Source organism: Heloderma suspectum, chromosome 1 (genome assembly GCF_057233095.1).
Source record: "Heloderma suspectum isolate Gila_16-S chromosome 1, 16-S_ref, whole genome shotgun sequence".
Taxonomy (NCBI): Eukaryota; Metazoa; Chordata; class Lepidosauria; order Squamata; family Helodermatidae; genus Heloderma; species Heloderma suspectum.
The window spans coordinates 262,351,808-262,378,194 of NC_139458.1; the positions used below are offsets into that span (position 1 = coordinate 262,351,808).

The 26,387-nt window shown below is 42.1% G+C and overlaps 1 protein-coding gene across 9 annotated transcripts in view; it reads right to left on the reverse strand.

The window, feature by feature from the left end:
* Nucleotides 1-26,387, reverse strand: part of MFSD2B (MFSD2 lysolipid transporter B, sphingolipid) — a 63,116-nt gene that overhangs the window by 28,910 nt on the left and 7,819 nt on the right. For 7 of the 9 annotated variants that reach the window (XM_084826490.1, XM_084826499.1, XM_084826491.1 and 4 more), the window contains exons 2-6: nucleotides 21,802-21,927; nucleotides 19,979-20,103; nucleotides 11,980-12,103; nucleotides 5,729-5,807; nucleotides 2,813-2,976 (exon numbers count right to left, since the gene is read on the reverse strand). In XM_084826490.1, coding sequence (XP_084682616.1) covers nucleotides 2,813-2,976; nucleotides 5,729-5,807; nucleotides 11,980-12,103; nucleotides 19,979-20,103; nucleotides 21,802-21,927 — 618 coding nt within the window. Of the gene's footprint in view, nucleotides 1-2,812; nucleotides 2,977-5,728; nucleotides 5,808-11,979; nucleotides 12,104-19,978; nucleotides 20,129-21,801; nucleotides 21,928-26,387 lie in introns of all 9 variants that reach the window. The other 2 variants (XM_084826493.1, XM_084826496.1) reach the window with 2 other exon arrangements.

Consider the following 26,387-nt stretch of genomic DNA (forward strand, 5'->3'; position numbering starts at 1 on the left):
AAAGAGAAACTGCATAACAAATGAGAAACCTGACTAGAATAATCCACAGTCTGTTTTATGGTTATGCGAGGGTTGTTTAATCCTCAGATAACCCCCACCGGCCAGATTCGCATGACACAAGCCAAGGTAACCCCCAGTCTGGTATTGCATAATCATTATGACGGCTGGCATGTACTTCATGTCATATGGACTGGCCCTGAGACACACAGAACACACACACACACACCGATGAGCTGTAAACTGAAACAATGTAGGGGTGCTAGACTGCCCCTCTGGGGATCTCATGGGAGACAGTTAATTTGCTGTTTTTACAAGTGCTATGCCATTTGCCACTTCCTGTGTTGAACTTGTTGTATATTTGTAAAATAAACCAAAATGTTATAAAAAAAAATGCAACAACTCTCCAGTGATCCTTACTTCCAAAGGAAATCAGACCCAAGGGACTGAGGCACCTGGAACGTACCACTGCTTGGGCAAGTGGGGAATGTGTAACCATACTTAAAACAAAATCTCAGGTAGATCTCAATAAATCCAGATATTTAATCTCCAAACACAATGTATTTGCTCTTCTTTCCAGTGCTGCTCTTTTCTGCTTCCATCTGCCTTGGCCCATCCCCTCCCACATGAAAAAAATGAAATGCCCATGATTGATAAGGTGACTGAAGGCCTGATGGTCACTCAGGAGGCTAGAGCAGTTCAGTTTCATCAGCTGGAAATGCAATGCTTATGTTTAGTAGGTAAATACTCATATTTGAGAAATGATCAAATTGGTTCTTCATTTACAAATGAAAGCCTAAATAGTAAGAAAGAACTATAGATACTACAGAACACAATTCCCATCTCCAACAGCCATTAACAAACTGAGCTACAGAGTCTGGAGGTGCTCCTGGATCCACCTCTCTCACGGGAGGCCCAAGTAGCCACAGAAGTGCCTTCTACTAGATGGCTGGTATGCCAGCTACAGCCTCTCCTGGAAAGAGATAGCTTGGCCATAGTGGTACAGGCATTAGCAACCTCAAGATTTGATTCCTGTAACATGTTCTACGTGGAGTTGCCCTTAAGGTTAGTTTGGAAGCTGCAGCTATTGCAAAACACAGCAGCTTGGCTGTTGTCAGGGGCTGCCCCTTCTCAGCATGCAATACCTTTGCTGAGGGCATTTCACTAGTTGACTATTTGCTACGGGGAAAGTTAAAATTTTGCAACTGCTGTTTAAAGCCCTAAATAACTTGGGCCCAGAATACCTGAGAGTGTGCCTTTTCCCTTTTTGGATGCTCCCAGGAGTTCTGCATGGGCCTGAGGTCTGTTCAGAGTCCACTCAGAGTAGAGCTGGCTCCCACTCTGTGGAATTCTCTGCCAGTTGATGTCAGACAGGCCCCAATGTTTCTCTGTTTTTGCCATCTGCTAAAGACGTTTTTATTCAAAGAAGCCTTTCCTGAGAAAAAGACCAGCCACCGTTTTATTGGTATAATTTGGTTTTAAATATGTTTATTCTTTTGTATTTTGACTTTCCCCTCCTCACTGCGCAAGAATCTTTTTTTTAGATGTAGAGCTGCTTACAAATTCTGTAAATAAATAAATCCTTGGGGGGCAGGGGGAAGTTGGCTATAACAGCCTGGGAGTCTTGCATACTCCCTAGCTTCATTAAGAGTAACCTCAAGTCAGAATTTAGTTGTGGAAGAACCTCTAGCAAGGTCTGGGGACCGTTGCCCTAAATCAGCAGTGAACATCTGGAATTTCTAAATATGCCAGTAATAATTTACTCATCAGGATCAAGCCAGTGAGATATGTTAAACCTCAAATACTGGGGACATAAATCATAAATAGCTGAGTTATTGTTGGGGAGTGAGGGTTCCAGTAGTACTTGCATAATGTTTACAGACAGGCAGAACAAGGAGTTTTCAGAACTGGTCCAGTGTGTTTGTTAAGTATGTGACCCAGAATTTACACAGATTTTTTTTTTAAAAAACCAAAGAGACAAAAGGACAGAAACTGAGATTAAAAAGAAAACAGACTCTGGCTATAGAGCTGCATGCACTTGCTCACTAGAAAGCCAAAAGGTTCATGGCTGCTGAACAGTAAGAAGGATAAATGTTATAAATGTTCAAAATAGCACAAGATTGTTAAAGCGTAACTCCCACTGACCTTATTATGAGTATAAAAATTGGCCTTTCCAACTCAATTTTGTTTGAAAATGTATCCTCACTCTCATGCAGAGAGTGCTGCTGCTGCTGTAGCATTTTGCCCATTTTCTGTTTTCTTTTTCAAGACAACACTACCACAGGACTACCTCACATCCTCTTACTAGCCATTGTGTCTGGTCATCTTTTGACAACCCCCGGGCATACATCACTTGCCAGCTGTACTGAAGAGATAAGGCTGGGGCTGTTCGTATGCCATGCCATGGCTCAACAACCTAGCTAGAAGTCTAGAACAATGGGTTATGAGAGGGTTGTTTAACCCTTGCATAACCCCTGCCATCTGGGTTCGCACAACACAACAACCCAGAGTCAGGGGTTGAATATTCAAGATGGAGCCTGCAGGTGCCACAGCTTGTTGTGGCTCACTTAAGCCACGGTATGTCATGCGGACCCAGTCAATGGCTGAAATACTAAACATACTTAGAAAAAAATAAGTTCTATTGAGCTCTGTGGAAATTGCTTAAAAAGCATTTAGGAGTACAGTTAATTTTAATAAAGTTGTTGCCTTTATTCTAATGTCATCATTGTCAAGGTGATCAATATCAGTCATATTTACGTAATAGGATGATGAGATGCAATACCCAAAAAACCCTTCCAAACATTTTTCAACTTACTCCATGAAGCAGGTCCGTGCTGGAAAAGTTTTGTTGTGCGGTGGAAGAGTACAAAACTTCTAGAGTATGATTCTGGCTACAGTGATCCGAACTGTGAGCACTGGCAACTATTTGCCCATGGACTGTAGCTCCAATCAACGTTCCAAGAACTTCACATGCCATTCCTAAAGTAGGAAAACAAACCACTTCTGCAAACCTAGGACTGTGGATAACAACTGCTGAGGCACAGAAGTAGCTTATAATACTATCTATTAATTTGCACATTGCATGGGATGCCACGAAGTACTAATATAAGAGGGAAAAACACCATACTAGGCAATAAAGGTTTACTTAAAAATGAAATTTATTTTTTAAACAAAAATGCTAGGACACCATAAAGACTATTTGTCTTATTTTAGCATGAGCTGTCATAGGAATGGGTAGACTTTCTGGGTGCATTATCTTCCAACATAATTCAAACTAGGGTAGTAGAGGATATATGGAGGCAGTTCACATGTTGATGCCCAAATCATGGTATGCCATTACATGAGTGAGCCTTAAACTCACGTGTTTTCTCCTCCTCTTTCCCTCCCCGTGCATGCTTCAATTCCCTCCCTGATTGGTGGCCAACACATGTAATGACAAACCACGGGCTGTTTAACCCATGGCTAGTTGGGCTGCATGCGAGCAGGTGTGCTGACTCCTACCTGCCTCCCATTTTGTTTCCAGTTTAGAAAACAAAATCATTCCTGTGTTGTGCTCCATATTGTGCAAACCCAGTGCTCGGATAACCCAGATTATCTTTGGGTTGTTTCTTCATCAACAACCAAGACTTCCAGATTCGCACGTCAAGGAGCATAACTGGGACTCTGCATCTGAATCAGCAAATGTAAATGCCCTCCAAACCAGAACTGAAACCAGCTTCATATCATCCTTTCTGATTCTAGTTTGGAGGACACATATGAACAATAGTTTGCTGATTCAGATGCAGTGGCAACATATGGAGCATTTCTAGATGAGGCTTTTAACCTGCCACTTTACCACTGTTTCTGCTTCTGGATTCTTCTTTACAGTATTACGACTGGATCTGTACAAACAAGTTTGTTCCTTCTCTGCCTTTCTTTACTATCAGCTACATAATCTCTAGCTGGCACTGTGCTACAGTGGAATTGTGCAGCTACGCTAGTGTTTCATTCCACCATTCCCCCAAATGCTGGATTTTCCTCAGTCAACCCACGCCCGCCAACCCCCGCCTGTGCAAAAATGCTTGGAAAGCACAGGAGAGGCCCTGGAGGATGACAATGACATCTAAAGCACCCAGACACTACCATGAGTGAGGAGTAGCTAGCACAATAAAAGTCTTGACTAGTAAAGCTTATGGTTTGCCTAACACCATAAGGCAGGGAGGGAATCAGAGTGTACAAGCGGAGGAAGTCATGGGGCAATGGAGTGCCTAAGGTTCAAATATGCAACACGAAAACATAGTTTGGTTTTACATGTGAACCAGATAAAGCATTTTTATATTTTTCAAGACTAGTTCCCCTTTTTGCAACAATGCTTTCCCCACACCAAAGATCAGGGAACCCTCCAGGGCAATGTGCCATGTAACATGAAAGGCTGTGATCCTTTCTACACGTGGCTTTCATTGTGTGCTCGTGATTCCTCACTCACAGTAGTTTGCAGGTCCTTTACATGACACTGTCATCCTCCAGGGCCTCTCCCGTGCTTTCCAACCATTATAGCATTTTTTTTCCTAATAAGCAAAAAGTAGTATATTTTCTGAATGCCATATGGAAACCTACTGTAATTGTGCAAGGCTGCTATACCACAGCATTGCCTAGGGGTTGTGCAATGGAACATATAGAAAGGAAGAGACCCACCCCCACCCCAGAAAAAAAAACATGTAAAGGAGCCGATTGTCAGGTATCCCTTTTGTCCCTACTGAACTTCAATAGCCAAATCAAACTTCAATAGCCAAATCAAAACACAGACAAGAGGCTTCTATCCATGACTCTTTAATCCTTTTACTTCAATGGGTCATACAGATGCTAATTGTCAGTAACTCACAGTCTACAAAGGAAATGCCTTCAGGGAGTTCAAAGGGAAACCAGGGTTGAAAGTTGCCTACTGTTTGAGAAAAGGCGGGCACACTTTCCTAACTTAAGGGGTGGGGGGGATCTCCCTCTGTCTCCTGAGGTATCTACACGTAGCTGTTCCCGCCGGGCCAATAAGGCAGATCACCTAAGCTCCACCCCGCCATCTCTCTCTTGGCCCTACGTCTGCGCCTGGTGTCTAAGAATTCAGGCTGTCCAAGCCCCACCTCTCCCTGTTCACTATCTCTCCGTCCAACTGGACTATTGAAACCGGAGGAGTTTGTCTCTCCCTGTCTGGAAGAGTCTGGGAAAGTTCCTCCCCCATGTTTTGCAGTTCCTCTTTGGAATCTGAGCTACTCTGCCACTGCCTATGCTCAGAGGCACCCCTGACACCGATCGTAATCCCGCAAAGAACCAGGAAGCAGAAGCCTTGGTAAAGATGTGGGTCAAAAGCCTCATGTAGAAAAGCCCTGTGCTGGATGGCAAAATATGTTCTCCTCTCTGTGTGCAAAAAGCATTCTGTGTCCACACACAGTCTTCTTTTTTTCTTTAGATCTAAACCACAGAGTGGTTTGCAGTGTAATCAAATGATACCTCAGCTTGCATTCTTCATTTTTGTCAGTCAGAGGTTTGAAACATTTAGATCTGATTAGCCACCTTGTCTCTTTTTTTAAATTAAGTTCTTACTAACAGCCTTGTCTCTTAACAAAATAAAGATGTTTGCCAATTAATCTAATCTGGTTAGATCAGAGACTGATATTTGACTGGCCTCCGCTTAAATGGAATAAATGAAAATACATTGTTGTGTTTGCAAAGACAGAAGCAACGCTTCTTTAAGACTCACGGTATGCTACTGCTGAATCTCGTTGCTTTTGGTCTGTGCTGAGAAACATAGTAAGAGCAGAATATGGTACCTGGAATAACTGTAGCAAAAGTACATATAAATACATAGCTTCTTCACTACAAGCCCCCCCCCCCACTCTTAACACATTTTATTTCAATCTGCATTTTATTAATGGCCATGCTTTGGATTAATTTAAGAGGCATATGTGTTTTAAAAGTGGATCATTTTATGTTATGATGTTTTATCTTGCATCTGTACACTACCATGGGGGCAGTATTATGTCTTGAAAGGTGTTTTAATAAAATATTTTAATAAAAATCAATAAAATAAATACTAAATATTTCACTTCCACATGCTCTTTTTCATGGTAATCAGAAGACTACCTCTGTAGTTGGGGAGAGGAATCCTGTTACTGTTGTTCTTTAACCAGGTGTATTGTACCTTTCTCCCTCAATCTTCCAATGCACAATAACTCAAAAGTGATCTGAGGACAGAGGCTTGGCTATGCCTTGGAGGCATGCTGTAGCACACAGGTTTCCCAGCTCAAGGGCAGGGACTGCAAGACCTTTCTGAAATGCTGCTTTGTGAAGGCATGGTATGACAGCACAGAGACCAAAAAGAAGAACTAATAACTCTCTCCTTAAAACTACAACATAACCTACAAGGAAGGCAACAGTGCTCATTCTTTCTTTTAAAGCAAACTCTGACAGTAAGTAAACAAACTGCTAATAATTGTTCAGGAGGAAATGTGCATTTTCAAATATGCCACTAGAAGGGTTTTCTGCTGCATCTGAAATTGCAATATAAAACCTGCACTAGGCAGAAGGTATACATTCAGTTATCACTCTTCCCCTTTCTATCTCGCATGAATCTGACTCAAACATGCACTTAAATGCTGAGAGAAGTGCAGATGCCCCACAGCATCTCATGCAATGCAAGTAACAAGCTGGCCTGCTGGCCTGAAGGAATGGGGTGGCATGGGGCTGCTGCTGAACCAGTGCAGGCTCACATGACTAAGGCTTTCTTCACACTGAGCTTTTATCCTGAGATTGAGACTGCTCCTTCACAGAAGTTTGCGGGCTCTTTACATGACAAATGCCCTTTGTTCCATTTTTAAATAGATAGCAGATAATGAGCTATCAAATTACCCCGCGTTGCGCTTGAGTTTCCTCAGTGAAAAGAGTAAAAGCAGCAACAAGAGGAGCGAGATCCATGAAAGATAATGGAAGACTCAGATACGGGGAGAAGGAGGGAGAAGGGGGTGGGGGAAAAGGAAGCACGTGAAAAAGGGAGCCATTGTGATCCTTCATTTAAAAAGGAAGCAGAAAGCCCCGTTTTAAATGCAGGATTTTAGGCTGGTGTAGAGATGCCCTAAATGATACTCCATCTCTCTCTCTCTCTCTCTCCCTATATCTCTCTCTATATATAGAGAGAGATGCCCTAAATGATACTCCATATATATATATATATATATATATATATAGAGTATCATTTAGGGCATCTCTACACCATCTCTATAGATAGATAGAGATAGAGATATAGAGATAGATAGATAGATAGCCCCGTTTTAAATGCAGGATTTTATATTCTATATATATAAAAAGCCCCGTTTTAAATGCAGGATTTTAGGCTGGTGTAGAGATGCCCTAAATGATACTCCATCTCTCTCTCTCTCTCCCTATATATCTCTCTATATATAGAGAGAGATGCCCTAAATGATACTCCATATATATATATATATATATATATATGGAGTATCATTTAGGGCATCTCTACACCATCTCTATAGATAGATAGAGATAGATATATATATATATAGAGAGAGAGAGAGAGATAGATAGATAGATAGCCCCGTTTTAAATGCAGGATTTTATATTCTATATATATAAAAAGCCTCGTTTTAAATGCAGGATTTTAGGTTGGTGTAGAGATGCCCTAAATGATACTCCATATATATATATGATACTCCATATATATATATATATATATATATATAGAGAGAGAGAGAGAGAGAGAGAGAGAGAGAGAGAGTGTATCATTTAGGGCATCTCTACACCAGCCTAAAATCCTGCATTTAAAACGGGGCTTTCTGCTTCCTTTTTAAATGAAGGATCACAATGGCTCCCTTTTTCACGTGCTTCCTTCTCCCCCACCCCCTTCTCCCTCCTTCTCCCCGTATCTGAGTCTTCCATTATCTTTCATGGATCTCGCTCCTCTTGTTGCTGCATATATTGTTGTTTCATATATATATATATATATGAAATTCCCATCCTAATAGAAATCTAGAGGCGTGTTCATAGGACTCCCTTGCTCATGTGTTCAGTGCAAGTGTGAAGCGGGAGCAGATTGCATCTGCTGAGTGTGCCCTCCAGTCTTGATGAACTCCTGTGAAGAGCTTTATTTCATAACTGGGACTCCTCACTGACCCAGAGCTCCCAAATGTGAAGAAGAGCCCTGCACAGGTACAGCTGCATGCAGGGGGGTGGGGTCCTTTCTCATTAACACAAACATGCATTTAGTGGTGGTGGGGACCCCTCTCATGTATTCTCTGAACATGTGTATGCGGTTATGGGGAGAACTTTCTGTGAAGACAACATGGGGATACCGTGCCTGTTTTAAAATCCTAATATCTTTGGTCCTCATGACTTAGACCAGAACCATTCTCCCTGACACACGAGCGTGTGGAGATCAGAGCACCAACCAACCCAGTGAGGCGGGACCAAGCTGCAACACTCTGCTTCAACTTATTTAAAGGCTCTCTGCCACCATTTTCTACTTCCCAAGCCTTGGAGTGAGACAATCCCATGATATATAGGTGAATTATCTGGACATGGCTCTTAGCAAACTTTTCCTAGTCACCATGGGCAGGGTCCAATCTGTTGTCTCTTTGCTACCCCTTTAACCAATCATGCAGTTTGAACAAGCAACTGGCATGTGGGGGAAAGTCTCCTTGGGCTGTCAATACACACAATCAACCCATGGTTGTGATTTGAAAAGCTATATTAAGATTATGGATTATGGGTACAGAGAAAAAATCAGAAGATAGAAACCAAGTTTCCTGCTTACTGGGGACCTGCCATTGTAGGTGCACATGAGTCCAGTGGTGGGAAAAAGGAAGGGAGCCAGCAGGGTCTGGAACCTGTGTGGCAGCAGCTGCACTTCCTAAAGGCCCAACTGCACCAAGCCAATTGGAACGCCGAATGGCTTGGCGGGGGTGGGGCCGGGGGGAGGTGAACCAGGGTGGGAACTGCTGCAGGCAGTTCCCACTCCAGTCTGGGCCTCCTGTGATGGGTGGAGTATTTCTGTCACCTACATCCCCACCCATCCACACCTGATAATAATAGATCTTGCAGTAGACAGAAATTAGTTGTAGGTTATGGGGCTTGGAAGGGGCCGCGGTGGCTTAGTGGTTAAGACGCTGAACTGCAGACTGGAAGGTCGGCAGGTCAGCAGTTCAAGACCCGAGTGCTGCGTGACGGAGTGAGCTTCCGTCTTCAGTCCCAGCTTCTGCCAACCTAGCAGTTCGAAAGCAAGAAATTGCAAGTAAATAGGTACCGCCTCGGCGGGAAAGGTAACAGCGTTCCGTGCACCTCGGTGTTCAGTCATACCGGCCACATGACCACGGAAGCGTCTTCGGACAGCGCTGGCTCTTCGGCTTAGAAACGGGGATGAGCACCGCATCCTAGAGTCGGACACGACTGGTTGGGGACACCTTTACCTTTTTATGGGGCTTGGAAGGAATTTTACCTGCCATCCAACTGGCAAGCAGGGGGCGGGGGTTTGCCTTCCTCATTGCAAGATTAGTCCTTGTTTAAAGAAGTTGATCTATGTCTACATGAGCCGTCTTGGTTGAATTGTATTGTTTAAGTCACAACTTTGTGGGGGCGGGATTGGCATTGGGCTGCATCAATTTGGGAGGGGAATTGGGTGTTCTGCTCCTCTGTCTTGGGATCCTCTTAAGGCATCTGGGGGATGCAGCACGAAGAGCAGGCTGGCACAGCGGCGGCGAGCTTGCCACATTCAGGGTGGAGTGAAAGCAGTTCACATTAATGGTCTGCACCGTGGTGGGCCTCTGACCCTGCCATCCACCACCAGTGCTCCTGTCTGGCAGGCCAGGAAGGAAAACTGAGCAGCAGCCAGGCTGCCAATGGCGGGATCTATGTCTCATGCCTCCGCCAATCCTATTCAAGCCATTAATAAAGTTGTGACCAATTTAATAACCCATTTAAGTTGGTGTCTCTGGTTTGTTCGTTTCACCCGCTGCATGGACACAATTAGATGCTGTGCCAAACAATACCAAAATAAACAGAATGTCCTGTTCTCTGAATATGTACACTAAATGGCCCCTAAAGAGAAGTTCACCCATGAATTTCTGAGATGGCAAATGCTTATCCAAAGGAAATAATTGGGAAGTAGAGCTTATTTTTATCCCTTGGGATCTGGGGAGCGGGGGAGAAGAGACTCCTCCAATCGGGAGTAAGTATTGTCATATTGGATGAGTCTTTGGATTACTCTAAACAGACTGGCTTTTTTTACATGTAGGTAGGAAACCCTTGTGGAAATAAGATATTAACACCTCCCAACAGTCCAGGTATGTAGGTGTGAAATTTCTTCTTCATTTCTTCTTCATTTCTGGCATGTCGGGTTCACTAGGAGGGAAGGCACTTCAGACTCTGTATGGGAGTGATGCTTGAACATGAGAGGAGGGAAACCATGAAATGGGGAGTCTATCCTTCTCCATGACAGGTTCCTACAGGTAGGAATATTTACTCATGGAAGAGCATGCCATCATGTGAGCCTCCACTTGCAGTCTTGAATTATGCAGTTCAAACAAGGGTTTTACTACCTCATCTGTTCTCAAAAACAACTAGGCCAGAGTTACCTGGCTTTGCTAGCAACCTAAAGAGCCTGGAATCAGCTTTGGAGAGGACGTAGGAGATGTTTGTGATCATGCAAAGCAACTTTAATGGGAGCACCAGAGAGAGTAGGCCTGGTCCCAGACAGGTGGTTCCCAGCACTACCCAATATTGCTCTTCCACTGTAAACTACACAGAGAATTGCAAATCGTATTTCTACACTATTGGGAGTATTGTACTTTATGTGTACATCCTGCTATGTTCCATCCACACCAATAGATGTGACATAGTGCCTGTGGGTGGGCCACTTGAAGCTCAGCACACACTTGCTATGACTATGGCTAGATTTAAAAAAAACCTGAAACAGTGGTATAGCACTATAATGCCATAATGCCATAAACAACTGGAAAGAGTTAAAACAAACAGCATTCTTGTATTATCATGTTATAGCACAATTTGAAACAATATATGAAAACAAGAAGACTTGAAGCAGATTAGCCAAAAACACAATGGTTGTGTGCATTTGATCCTTTGAACTATCTTGAATGAGAGAACTGCTGAGGTTAAAAGGCTCAGTGCAAAATCACAGGGGCCCACCTAGGATTGTAGTTGGGCAGTAGCATACATGTGTTAAAGAACAAAGTCTTTGAACTTGAATAGGTGGGGAGCATTAACGGAGTGTGCATAAATGTATGTAGAATGCACAGAATGTATAATCAGCTTTGAGCCATATTTGTACTAAGTAATGAATAGCATTTCACAAGGGTGGAGTGCACGTTCACAGAATAAGAAGAAAAAAGTCACTCTAATGGAAGGCATTGTTTGTTGACATGTTTCCATACAGACTGTAGCAAAAGAACCGAGTTAAGTATTTCAGCAGAACAAAGAAACACAAACTCATCTTGAACTTCTAAAAGCCCATTATTACACAGTATAAAGGCCTGAGAATCTTACAGAGCCTTTAACAGGCATTAGCTCAGAAAAATGTCAGCCAAGCGGCTCAAAAAGCTCCCAGCTAAACCATTTTTAATCTTTGTGACAAATTAGTCTATGAGCATGAATGTTGTCCCATTGACCCAACAGGATCTGGCTAGCTTTAAGTACCATGGTATCTTTCCAAACAACCTCAAAGCCTTTGCAATGTGATACTAGATTTACAGTCTTCAAAAGGTTATGATCAGCATATTTCATGAAGTGGTTTGGTTAAATCTCTCTGAACTGCTGAATTCATCGTTACACCAGAGAGGTACAGTTCTTCACCTCCTTCCCTGTATTAGTGATCAAGTGTCTCATTTTAATTTAGAGGTAGTTCTTATCTAGTAAGGTGATGTTCAGAAGCATACAGCATTCATACAGCATTGCAGAGAAAAAAGATTTCAGCATTGATCAACTTACTGTATAAAGTACTTGGAAGAAGCAATAGAAAGTCAGATACCATATAACTCTTTCAGCTAAGAAGGATGGTAAGTACCACATCAACACATAGGATACAGTGATGAAAGGCGTACAACACACCAACCTGGAATAAAAACAATATGGCACAATCAAATATACATACAGAGCATTTTGATTCCTAAAAACGAAATAAGGGGATATAATCTATCCAGTTAATTTTAGGTAGTACTACTAATCCACTCTCTATTCAGTATTTAAGGCTGCATGTATAAACAAAAACACAAAACACCACCTTCACTGAATCTGAGTTCCAAAAGGCCAATTCTGGCTTTTGGATGTTGAGCCTGGAAGAGGATCAGCATCTTGGAGCAGGTAAGGATGGAGGAGCAAGTAACGGAGAGAGCAGATTTCCATGCCAGCACTTATATGTCACAAACCACACCTACAAACTAGATGATACAACTGTCAGCTGAGACCTAACTCAAGTGATAGCTGATGGATTCTCCACAACAAATGAGTCAGTTGGTGGTGTCATATTAAGTCGTGGGGGGAGAGGCTAGTATGGAAAGCACCTTTAGTCACAATATAACAGTGAAGCTACTTTTCAATCCTCATGGATATTTCAGATACAGAGATGAAGCAACTGCCAAAATCACCATCTTGTTGTCCTATGAGAATCTATATCTACTTCATAAGCACATTCCATTCTGCTTTCATTCCCATTTGCAGATTAATTCTTAATGTATTCTGTTCTATTTATATCCTGTACTTTCTTCAAGGAGCATAGGGTATTGTCCATGGGCGTTTCCCATTTTTATCTTCACTAGAAACCTGTGAGGTAGGATAGCCTGAGAGATGACTGGCCCAAAGTCACTTAGTGAGCTTCATGTCAATGGGAGCTTCCAGACAGAGGGCTCTTAGCTCTACAAGTCAAACGACATTGTGCAGCTATTCTGTCTTTCCCTCCTGAAGGATTTTATGCGGTAAGAAAAAAAGATAAAAGCAGTAGGAAAGCATTAAAGGGTTACAAATGGAAGACAACATCGTCTGGGATCCCTGTAAAATCCTACGAATGAGACAGGCGATTACACAATTAAAGCCTCCCCTGAGTAGAACTGTGGACCCATATCTACTATACCACCTCACACTTCCTATACTTATTATATTCTAACCCTGTGGGCAAGAGTTATTTTTGTTTGTTTTAATATATTTTGTACAGTGCCTAACACATTTAGATGCTTAAAGGCACAATCCTATGCATGTTTAGACAGAAAAAAGTCCTACAACTCCCATTCCCCAACCAGCACTGCTAACTGGGGACTGCTGGGAGTTGTAGAACTTTCTTCTGTCCAAACATGCATAGGATTGCACCATAATAAGATTATTATTACAACTTCATTCAGCCAAAGACATGGTAAGTTCTCAGTTTTGCTACATTTTCAGATGTACAAGTGGTGAAAGCCTATTTATCGCTGTCACCTAAAAATGTTCCCTCTTTAGTCATCCCTGTGTTTTATGATACTGGAACTGATTCTGCTTCCATTTATTTTGATGGCAATGACTCCAAGGAAGGACAGATTAGCTCTTCAATGAGTAAACATGGTTCGAAACAAACCCTAAAATGACACTTGGGGCTGATAAACTGCATGTTAGTCAAGCTGGTGTAACGCTGGGAGACAGAATCGAGTATATTCTAGCTTTGTTATCTGTCTGTGATGAGCAGATGCAATTAATTCCCCAGAGCGTGACCTCTAGTTACAGCAGAATTCTCCAGTGTTCTTGTACAGCAGCCACTACACAATATAATTAGATGACCATAGATGCTATTAACAAAAACCTCAATGAACAGACAACACAGATTAATCCCATCAGAACAATGCTATTTGCACAGTATTTTCAAACACACCCTCCCCATTCATGTTTATAATGTACCTGTCAGCTGGTTATTTGCAGCTGAGGATTGAAAGGAAAAAGGGGGTATAATACAAGAGAACATTAGTTTAGTACAATAACTCTTCCATCCCGCTCTAGGGGATGAAAAGTGGTATTAGATGCTGGGTATGAAGGACTGCAAGGAAAATGGGCATATTCTGGTCCCGCAACATTTATTGGTCACAATTCATAAAACACATACAGGGTCAAGATTTAAAGAAAACGGATGGATGATGAAAGAGCATTCCAAGACTGGGAAAAACTTATACTTAGATAAGGCAACGGTCTGCATATCTTAACTGTACTGAAGTATTAAAATAAGCTCTGGTGTATTTTTGTATATTTTTATGTAAATGTCTTTTCAGTTTTGTCCCTGAAATTGTGAAATGATCTTGTTCAGCAGGTTCAGCTCTTTTTGAATGAATGTGTAGGTCAGTCTTTAGAAGAGTATACTGGACATAGGCATACAAGCTCTTTTTTTGTGCTGCATGTTATATTCAGCTTTGTACAATGACATGTCCAGCAACGTTGGCTGCCTCTAGAGTAGTGCACTGACTGACTCTGTAAGGTGAGTGTGGATCATTTTAGTCAACAAATGCATTTATGGTCAGCTATTCAAACAAATAATATAAAAAGAAACCACGTTCCCATTCTTATTAGGGTTACATTAACAGTAGAATGTTCTTAGAACACCCCATTTAATTAGATCCCTCCAAAATGATATTTTGGGTATCGGAGGCTAATAGGCCATGGTCCCATTCATCTACCAAAATAGAGCCAGTTGTGACAAGTTTACATGAACCCCCCCGCCCCCCCGTTGAAAAAGCATGCAAGGGGCGTTGCAAGACTGCATAGGTTAGCTCTGCCACACCCACATGCATAGAATTCCTAATCCAATCAGGGTCCTTCCTTGCATGGAGGAGTTATATGCGCACACATCACTATGTGTAGAGAGCCCTTTCCCATTCTGTCCAAATGCATGGAAGGCAATGAAAAACTTCAACTGTGGGCATCAGTGCCAGAGTGTGTGCCCAAGGTACCCAGTGAGGGTAAAGACTAGCCTGCATGGCCACACTTGCATATTCTTTCAATGCAGGGGAGTTTCATGTCAACCACCCTACTGTGGTAGCATGGCATTACTGTATCCCTCTCATCCTAGATTTTCCTGCACAGCAATTCATGGGATAGGCCATACATTTTACAGGGTATGTATTGAACTTCCTTGCTTCTATCATATTTAATGTGCTATTTGAACAGAAATCCACTATAAAATTGCAAAAATCAAACTACCAATAACAGAGCAACATCAATCATGGAAGCTGCAACAATAAAATTGCCAAGTCTAAGCTGATAACCTAAAAAGCCTTCTAAAACAGTTTTCACCAAAAGTCTAAAAAGAATACGGTGTTGGGGTCCTTATAGAGAACATTCTGCAGAGTGGTGTCACTGCTGAAAAGGTCCTGCTCCCTGTGGTTATCTATTGTACATCATTCATCAATGCTTTCTGGAGCAAGACCTCAGATACTGGGGTCTCAGATACAACATGCCAGCCCACTGTGGGTTATTTAACCCGCGGTGAGGCTGTAGCATGTGTGGGGTGTGTGCAGCTGCCATTTTGAATATGCAACCCCCACTCAGGGTTTGTCATATTGTGTGAACCTGGTGAACATGAATTATGTGAGGGTTAAACAACCCTAGCATAACCCATGGTCTGTTTTAGCGTTATGTGAGGGTTGTTTACGCAAGGGTTGTTTAACCCTCACATCATAACCCATGGTTGCCGTGTTCACATGACATGACAAACCCCAAGCGGGGCTTGCATATGGAACCTGGCACCTGTGGGCACCGTGGCTCATTGTGGTTTAAATAACCCACAACAAGCCTGGGTGTGTTGTCCAAACCTGCTCACTGAGTGAAGCAAGTGGGGAGGAACATACAGAATAAGATGGTTCTTAAAGTACCCAGGTTCCAACAAGCCAATTAAGGCTTTGGTCAAAACCGGCACTTTGAATTGAGTTGGAACTAATAGAACAAATGTGGAACTAATAAGTTCCATCTACTATGTAATGGGAGATCAAGAAAACATGTTTCTGTTCTATAACTTAGTTTCTTCTTTCATAGAGCTGAACTGCAGGTGCAGAGCTTACTACATGACACAGGGCTTCCTGGACTGTATCTCTTCAGAGGGCAGTTGGAAAATTTTATAGAAACAACATTTTCACACAGAAAGCTATTACATGCTAAGCTAGAAGTCTTCTCCCTCATTTTCCACACATGGGGATCTTATTGACATAGGTGAGAATTCAAACATATGGTTCACCACCTACAACTTGAAATAATATAGACTAGAAAGGCTAAATCAACTCTTTATAGTCCAGAAACAACAAATAAATGTTGCAGAAGTTAATGCTTAAGAAGCTGCTGTTCCTTTATAATGGTTATATGTGACATTTTGTACAATTTGAGATATGTTTTATTCTGCACAAGAAAGGATTCCCACAGAAATCCAGGCGGTTAACCCAAGAAGAAACAAGTTCCTCCCATATCCCTCCCTAACCTGTGGGCTCCTTCACACTGAGCTTTTATCCTGCGATTGAGATTGCTCCTTTGCAGAAGTTTGCGGGCTTTTTACATGACACCGTGATCATTCAAGGTGTCTTCTGCACTAATGCCCTTTGTTCCATTTTTAAACAGATTGCAGATAATGAGCTATCAAATTACCCCGTTGTGTTCCACTTCTGTTTCCTCCATGAAAAGAGTAAAAGCAGCAAGAAGAGGAGAGAGATCAATGAAAGATAATGGAAGAGGGTGGTAGGGGTGTACGAACCCCGCTCACCGATCCGCCTGGGGGGTCTGTGGGGGTGGAGGTGATCCATTCCTCCCCCCAGAATCCTCCCTGGCTGGCTCTGCTCCATGGCATGTCCGTGGAGCCACCAGCCGGGCCCAACCGCAGCCGGACTTCCATGATATAAAAATATCTACGTAGCCTATCACGAAAAGACCAGGGATGCAAATGGCGTCCGCTACGCCGGACGCCATTTGCATCCACACACCGGCAGCAGATGCAAGGACTCAGCCGACAGACCCAGACCTGGCTGGCACCAGGTAGGGTCCGTCTGGGACGAAGTTCGCAGGGTGGCAGGGGGGAATGATCCATTCCGCCACGGACTCCAGGGGGCCGGATTCGAATTCGTGGTGGATTTCTCCGCCACCCCTAGGGGGTGGGGGGAAAGGAAGCATGTGAAAAAGGGAACTGTTGTGATCCTGCATTTAAAACGGAAGCAGAAAGCCCCATTTTAAATGCAGGATTTTAGGCTGGTGTAGAGATGCCCTCTGAGTACGTTAGAAAACTAGCAGTCTACTAGAACCTATTTCCTACCAGAGCCTTGTAAAAACTTGTCAATTTATCCATGCTGGGATAAACTGAACACATCTATCTTTGGTAAATGTTTTGTCCCGGCAAAGTCCCATCCCCAGAGATGCTATTGATGTATGAGTTCAGTACCAGAGGCAGTGAGCCTATGTACACCAATTGCTGGGGAACATGGGTGGGGGGGGTGCTGTTGTGCTCATGTCCTGAATGTGGGTTCCTGGTCGACAGCTGGTTGGCCACTGCGTAAACAGAATGCTGGACTAGATGGACCCTTGATCTGATCCAGCAGGCCTCCTATTGTGTTCTTACTCCTCCATCTTTTAACATGCTTGTTCAGAGTTTGAAATCCAGTAAGAAAACTGTTTTAATCTGTTGTTTTTTCTCCCTTGGGTTAGAGTTGGATAGTTTTATTTTAAATACACAATGCTTTCAGAATATAACAGGATGTTTGAAAATGCATATTTAAGAAACAACCACCACCACTGGCTACAATTTCTCAGGGGAAAAATGGAATGATACAAGAGTTAGTTTGCTCTGCAAGGGGCTGATAAGACTGCACAGCCAAGATAAAAGTACTCTAATGCTAATCTTTGTCAAGGATAACACAGATCTGACCACCATATTGCTGTGGAGCGTATTTTCTCCCTTTGCCAGTGTAGATCATCCAGCTGTAGATCATGCTGTCACATGGGAACAGTGCAACAGGAAATGTGTGTTGGCTTCTTTCTGAGACAAGGAGAGTGCTTTCTATTGTGATGCCATCATTTGATGTCAAGTAGGTCACTGTCTCAGGGGATTTCTACACCAGCCTAAAATCCTGCATTTAAAACGGGGCTTTCTGCTTCCGTTTTAAATGCAGGATTACAACTGATTCCCTTTACATGGGCTTCCTTCTCTGTAGATGGCTGTTCCCATAGCGTTATGTTTCCATGAAGAGGCATTACACATGCTCCAGGTTCAGCAATACTTGCTCCTGGGTTCCTTCCCCTTTCCCTCCCCTTGCTCATTAGTGGTGGATGGGGACTGAGACGCAGACAGCCCGCCCCCCTGCGAATCTCCCCGGGCCCTGCCTCCCTCTTCCATGCTTTTGGCCAATCCCACTCAGCCTCTCTGCTGCTCCTCTGCTCTGTTTTGAACAGGCAGGCTGAAAATGGCGAGGAGCCAAATTGGCTCAGGCGCGGGAAGGCTGAATGCCCATCAGACCTTTGTCACCACCTTCGACATCATGACCACGCCCCCAACAACCACACTCAGTGCTTCATTCACACTAGGGGAGAAATACACGGGGAGGACATGGCGCTCCATTTGCACGTATCCGGAAAAATACCCAATTTTTTCCATTTGAGGAAAACACAGGATAGGTGGGAGGAAATAGTGGAATAATGATCGTCAACGACGATGTCATGTAATGGACCCGCACAATTCAGTGAGTGAGCAACCATGAACGTGCAATAAACTTGAGGTGTAAAGATCCCCTCAGCCTAAAACAAGGATAACTTTCTTGTGAAGAGAATGTAGGATAACTGAAAGTATACCATCCTTGGCTCCTTGGAGGAAGGCTGGGACAACAAATATAACTAAGTATAAATCAATAAATAAGCATGAACATCAATGAATTTGAGAATGGGCATGTTGTATCTTTAAAAGGGGGTATAATTCAAGAGGTTATATTTCTATACCCTCTATTTCTGCCCCATGCCTTCCAGTTACGTGCAGGTCAAGTGAGGCTCCTGCAAATCTAATATTACAATTATCTGACCTGCATCAGTCATGACCCTTGTTCACTGGGCTTCGGGGCCCACCCCTCCTCACTTCTAACAAAACTGTAGCCAGTTCCTTTCAAATAACATATTCAGCAGCCTTCCCCAACCAGGTTTCCTCCAGATTTTTGGACTTCAGCTCTCATTAACCCCAGCTAGAATGTCCAGTGGTCAGAAATGTTGGGAGTTGTAATCCAAAACATCTGGAGGGCACCAGGTTGGGGGAAGGCTGGTATATAGATTAGATATGATTAGTGACCATTTCCCATCTAGGTTTTCTGATTCACATTCCAAAATCCCTGTTGAAACCTTAAATATTAATATTTGATATATTTAAAACCAGGTACTGTAGTTAAAGCACATAAAATAAGGGCAAGTTATTGAACTATTTTATAAAGAGAGAACTTCATCTGTTGCCTATTGTGCCATGTTTTTCTTTTGTTACCTCAGAACCACTAGAAGAATTTTTGTCTTATGTAAGGTCTTTATACGTTCTTCCCATGGTCTCAACAAGAACACGCTAAATCCCACTACTAGCTTTTCCCATCTGAACACTATACAGTGTTCAAAGAAATTCCTATGGTGAAAAGGGTATGTATTAATGAGAATAGTCAGAATAGTAAATAAATAATAATAAATAGTAGTTTAAACTGACTTAAAAGCAAGGTGTATAAGTTTGCTCCTATCTCTGTATTGGATTCAGATCTCATTAATCTGTCGCCCCAATGACCAAAGAAATGTTCTTTACATAGGTACATTTTATTTATAACTGCAAAATTCTATTTATGATTGAAAATGGGAACTTTTAAACAACAACATGTTACTTAAAATCCATCCTGTCCAAGGACCAGACGTACAAGTAGAATACAAAAGATAATACATGTTATAAGCAATCAGCCATGAAGAAAATAAAGCAAACTGCTAGCATGCTTACCAAGGCATGAGTCGGCCAATTCTGGTCCATTTGCTTTTACTAATAAAAAAGCCTCCAACAGGATCCGCAACTGCTCCCATTGCTTTGCCAATGAATTGCACCAAAGAGGCATGAAATGGAGTAATCTGAAAGCCCAAAAAGCACAGCCACCTTAAGGGAGGCATATTTACCAAAAGAATCAAACAGTACAAAATAACTTCCCCAAAACACACTGCAAGGCATTATATAAAACATGGTAAGATTTTTATTATTGAGTACTGCTTTCTTTTGTTGCTAATTGGTTCTATGGTACGTTTTTGCACCACTTCACTTGTTTGAAAGCTGCCTCATTTGTATTTAAAGAAAGGTAAGATAAGTGTTTAAATAAATATGCATACCACACAACATGCTAGTTGCTACTGAAGGTTATCAAATCGATAACTCCCTGTCACCAGAGAGGAACAAACTAGCACTATGTTTACAGTCAATGAAATAGCATAGTGATTCTTAAATGGCTCTCCACGGAGAACTTTCAGATGGCATGTGAAATGACAACTAAAGAGGAAAATTAATGCCTTTCTAGAATAAAGAATGACAAATGTTGAACTAAAACCTAGCTCTTGTTACTAGGTAGTGAGAAGGTGCTAGATTTGTGCATACTCTGTCAATGAAATTTTGTCAGTCGAGAAATTTCTGTTCAAAACCCTTGTCCTTCACCTATTTGGTTGGAATGCACCGCTTCACTTCACTGAAAAGCAGAAATAACTTGAGTTCCAATTCAGAAGCCTTTCAGGCAGCTTTCTATCTAAAGTACCAAATTATGATGGTATATAAAAGACAAGTAAACCAGAGTATTGGTTTACTCTATAACAAATCACTGCTATACAGTATTTGAGGTCTGATACAGACCCCACCTGAACAGTGTGAGAGTTGCTTCCCATGCTACCCTGGCAACATTGGCAGGCAGCAATCAAGTGAGTCAGGCAACTGACAAACTCCCAGGAGTGCACGTCAGTCAATCAATTGACCATTTTATCCCAAATTTGTCCAAAGGTCTGTACTGTCACAGGGTGGGGGAATCAGATTCACCTTGTACAGGATCTCTGGGATGGGGGGCCAGGTTAAAGCCTCCACCCCACCCATGTATGTGTGCAAGTGTGTATGCATGCACACATGCATGGCGACCCAGGCCCCCTGCCAACACTGGATTCAGCCCTCAGAGCACAAAAGGTTGTGCACCCGTTTTAAAGAAACCTCCACAGAGAGGTTGTAATCTGTTCACTGGTACTCAGAGAGGATTTTTAAAAAAACAAACCCAAACCTATGCTTGCAAATTTTCACAGTTCGGTATTGTCATTATTTAATCCCTATCTGCACTCTGGAAACTGCTTTGAGGATCCTGAAGTGATTATCAGGTTTGGCTGCCAAGAAAGTGCAACCATATGATTATTGGGGGTATGGAAGGGAGCTGGACAGGTTCAACCTCCCTTTGCTGCCTAAGTGATGTGGGGGAGGGGCTCATCGGAAAAATTTTCTCTGAGCCTAATCCCTCCCCCTTTAATGATCAATTCTTTGTGGGAGGTGAGGTTAAAGAAGCCCTATAACACTTCCTCTCGCCCAACAATTTCTCACTGGCTCTCACTTGTTAAAAGTAAACAAAATTACTAATAAGTTCACTAAGTGTTTCCTTGGTTTAGCCTAACTGAAGATGCATAAGAAAGAAGAGAAATGTTTATAAGCTGAGTTATCCAAATACAAAGTTAACAAATACGACATTACCAAGGATGACGTTCTATAACTTGCATCTGGAGTTCAAGGTAATTTAAGTTTCCCAGACTACTTACATGAGCTATATCCAACAGAAAGATTTGCAAATAGAATGAGGTGGCACTGCCAGCAATCTGGTTTGGGGCACCTCCAATGCCGTAGCACAATCTGCTGCACACTGAGAGTTTGTCTTCATCTTTGAGCTGAAAAGGTGAACAAAACCCAAAGAGAGAATTTTCTGGAAAAAGTGCAGGTCAGGATCAAGTATAAAATCTGTGTCTCCTCCTACATTCCATCTTAAGACTCTGACAACATGCAGACTTTATGACTTCAACCTCAGGTCAGTTTCCCCTCCTCTTCCCTGCCCTCTGAGCTTTATGTAACATCTAGTCTGATGAAGAGATCTTGAAAGGTTGCCCATCATTTTGTGCATTTTTGGTTGGTCCCAATAAAAGGTATTGTCTGATTGTGGTTTTTGCCATTTTTCTTATGGACCAACATGGCTTACTTTGTTTTAAGGCATTATTGTTGTTGCTACACCATATTTATCACTGGCATATATATCTCTATCTATACAGACACAGACACACTAATATTCTCTCTCTCTCTCTCATACACACACACACACACATCACACTCCCACTGAAATCTCTTCTATTTATCTAAATGGGAAGTGGATAATCCTAGTTCTCATAGGACTGCCATTCAGTATTATTTCCATTCCTTCGTGTATGAAAGAAATTACAGAGAAGTAAAACAGTGCCAACGTAAAAAACATTTTGCTATTCTGAATATTAAAATTCCATTTATATCATTATTAGAGCTCAGGTTGGGGTTTCCGACAGATCAGAAAAAAGCTGTCTCAGCCAGTTTTGGAGTGGTTCGAACCCACCCACCCCTTGGTGCTGACCAAAAGAAGGGAAAGCCAATTTTGCTGCCCACATCAAGTTTTCCTGTTCCCATTTTTTTAATGCTTCTTTTGCACACGTGTACATTTTACATGCACGGGTAATGACGCCACTAGGACCTAGTCACTAGGGGATGGCTCAGAAGAGGCTGTGTGCAGCGGCACCAGCCCAAACACACAATACATAAAAGCTGCTCTTTCCCCAAGTTACTCCATTGGACCTGCATCACATGAGAAGAAGCCTGGTTGTGTTTAGCTGACTTGCTCAATGAAACAGCAACCCAAGCAGTGATGCTGCAGTAAAGGAGAATGTCATAGGCAGCAAAAGAGTGGTGAGAAGGGCAACTCCATAGAAAACTAATGAGATAAAAGAACTGTATTATTCAATTTCTTTAAAGTTCCTCAAACAGGAACAGAATTTGCCACACTGGATAAGTAGTAATACAGATAGTTAATGGGTTGTTTATTTATTTGACTACAGACAAAGTAGCAAAACACAGAAACATTTACTATTAATTCACAATTAAAATAGTTATTTTCATGGTTCAAGAACACAGAGCTTTAACTGTTGAACTAGCCATAGTAGGTGCAGTTTGTTGCTGCAACTGCAAAAACAGCAACAACTTACTGTGCTATCCTTTTATCAGCATTAACAAACACGTAGAGCAACTAAAGAACTCAGAAATATAATGACATGAACTATAGAGAACTTTCCTAAACCTCCCGTTTAGAACAGCTGAGCGCATTAAGTGCTTTTTTTCCCCCCTCAGCGGAAATTTACTTAGGTCATGACAGAAAAACAATAGGTCTGAATCAGCTTTAAGCAGGAATCCACAAATATGGTTGCCACGGCTACCAAGAATTCAATTCTGGTGACTAAGCACAGGACGGACTTACCTTTTTCTCCCATCTCTGGATTTTTTTTTTAAAAAACGTTTCCCTCCTGTTGATTCTAACAGAAGGGAAAATACAGGCACAATCCTGAGGCCACATGGGGGAACTGAGGGGCCTTGGATCCAAGGGATCCCAGGCTGCACTTGGAATGGCTTGTTTTGGGGCCTCCTGCCAGAGGGAACCCCATTGGTGGTAGATTTACATCCAGGGAGTTTTCCATGGGAGTAACTGGGCAACCCAGGGTGGAGGTGGCCCCCTGCTGGTAGAGGTCCTCTGCTCCATCCCAACCCCCTCCCGCCAGCAGTTCTGAGAGTTAGGAGTGCACTATAAATCATTTATATGAAATGTAAAACAAGAAATGAGCCAAGACACATTCTCGCTTCACTCCTCTATTTACTAGAATACAATGTGGCTGGAATCCTATTCTCACTTACCTGGGAGTAAGCCCACTGGGACTTAGCTCAGACTAGACATGTATAGGGTTGTACTGTTAATTAATGAATCAATCAAGGATGTTCTGCCTTCAGGTATATATGTATATACAAAGCCTTTATCTGCTGCAGCTATGTAACTTCATAATTACAATATAACTTCTTTAGTATTATTTACTAAGTAATGCAGGTGTTCTGCTTTTAAGGTACAGTATGAACAACTATCTGTATGTTTGTCGTTGTATCATTCAAAATTACTGTATCTGCCTAGTTTTGTGAACATAACAAAAGGCAAACACAGTCTCCATAAATTTCATGAGATGCAGGAATTGCATTATTCCATTTTCTAAATTTAAAAAATAGTTCCTGAAATACCAAAGAAATATACAATACTAGATAAATCTTTGGTCACTTTTAATACAAGAATAATTCCTTTGCTGGAAGTTTTGATGGGAAACTATAGGGACTTATATATGCTGACAACACCCAACATGACCAGAACAGAACTATTAAGAACAGAAAATGTCCTGAAAAGGCCAACCTCAATTCAACACTTCATATTGTTCTTTCAAACTTTCAAATTGTTATTTTCAATCAACTTCAAATTTCAAACTATCCTAGGCACACCCAAAGCCAGACTTAACCATTGGGCTAAGTGAGTCAGGCCATTTCAGGCACCAGATTTGGGGCAGTATGAAAGGGTAGCAAATTGTGGTTATTAAAGTATTTTATTTCATTTTTAGTGGTGAGGACACATTCAGCTTTTCTACCTCAAGCACTGAAATGTCCTGGGCAATCCTGAATAATTTTCCCCACCCTTAAAAAAATGGATATACAGGGGTAGGCAACTTTTTTGGGCCGTGGACACATTTGGCAATTTGAGAAAATGTCCTGGGCACCACCACAAAATGGCTGCCATGGGAGGCATAGCAAAGGACAAGCTGCCCAAATGACTGAGTACAAGGCAGAGGTAGAGTCTGAGCCCCAGCACACTAAACAACTCCTTTGAACCCACAGTGTTCAGCACCAGCATAAAAGTATTTCACAGCAATCGAGGCTGCCAGTAGGAAAATATGTTAATTATAAAACAAGTGGGAGGGGTAGGGCACCTTGGTGGGTGCAAAAATGATGTCTTGGGGTCCCACTAGTATATACCCCTGGTATATAGACTGGTCCAGAAACTGCAACTAGTGCAGAATTCGACAGTTACATTGCTGAGTGGGGTAGCCTACCACAATCATTACACACCTTTGTTCAGAGAACTGCACTGGCTGCTGATATATTACCAGGCCAGCTCAAGGTGCTGTTATTGATATATAAGGTCCTAAACAATTTGGAACCAGGAGACTTGAGGGAACGCCATTTCCCATATCAGCCTGCCAGTTCGCTGAGATCTACAGATCAGAGCCTCCGGGTTGTCCTGTCACCTGCACAGGTACATCTGATGGCAACCTGAGGAAGGGCCTTTTCTGTTGTGCCATCCCGCCCCTGAAATTCCCTCCCTTCTGCAGTCACCAGGCACCATCCTTGACTGTGCTTAGGTGCCTGCTGAAAACCTAGGTGTATACGCCGGCATTTGCTGATTTTAATACCTAGACTGAAATATTTTCTTTGTTGTTGTTTTTATCTTTCCATTAATGCGATTTTTAATGCATTCTGTACACCACCTTGTGATTTGATAATGAAGGGTGGTATATAAATATTTTAATTGATTAATTGATTAATAAAGGATAGCATATTATTACAGCATGGGTTCTTAAAACCTGGGCTAAACCACCTGATTGGGGCCCAAACTCTTCTGCATTACTGATCTTAACATTTCCGACCCATATTCCCATTCTCTGTAAAACAGAACTAGATGTCTGCCCCCCACCAGTTGTGTTGACTGATGGTTTTGAAAAGTAATTACGCAATTCCATGCTTTTGCAGGATTCTCTTTCTTGTTGGCATGTGTCCTTTGGAGGTTTCAAAGCATTCGATGGACCTGCTTCATTCCTTTCAATGATCCACCAGATCCTATGCCTAAGGCATAACTGACTACAGATTCATCTCTGCTTTGACTCCATTAAACTTTACGCCTTCTCAAATGTATTTTCTACAGGCAAGATTTAAGGACTTCTGCATTAGAAGGTAGACATAGCACAGGATTTACAGCATGAGAAGGACTATCTCACTCAAACCCAGGCAGGAATGGGCAATTTTACATTAACAGAGCTCCTCATTAAGGGGAAATGGAAAATTATATTGCATACATTTCACTGTCCAGCTAACAGACGGCTGGACAATAAAACAATGTTCTAAAATAGCGGCTATTTTCTTGTAAACCCTAATGCATACGTTTCCGTTTGTGAATTTTAAAACTGAATATTAACACGAAAACATACTCAGAATAATATAAAATATCTTTTCAGCTACAGGACTGAATTTCAAA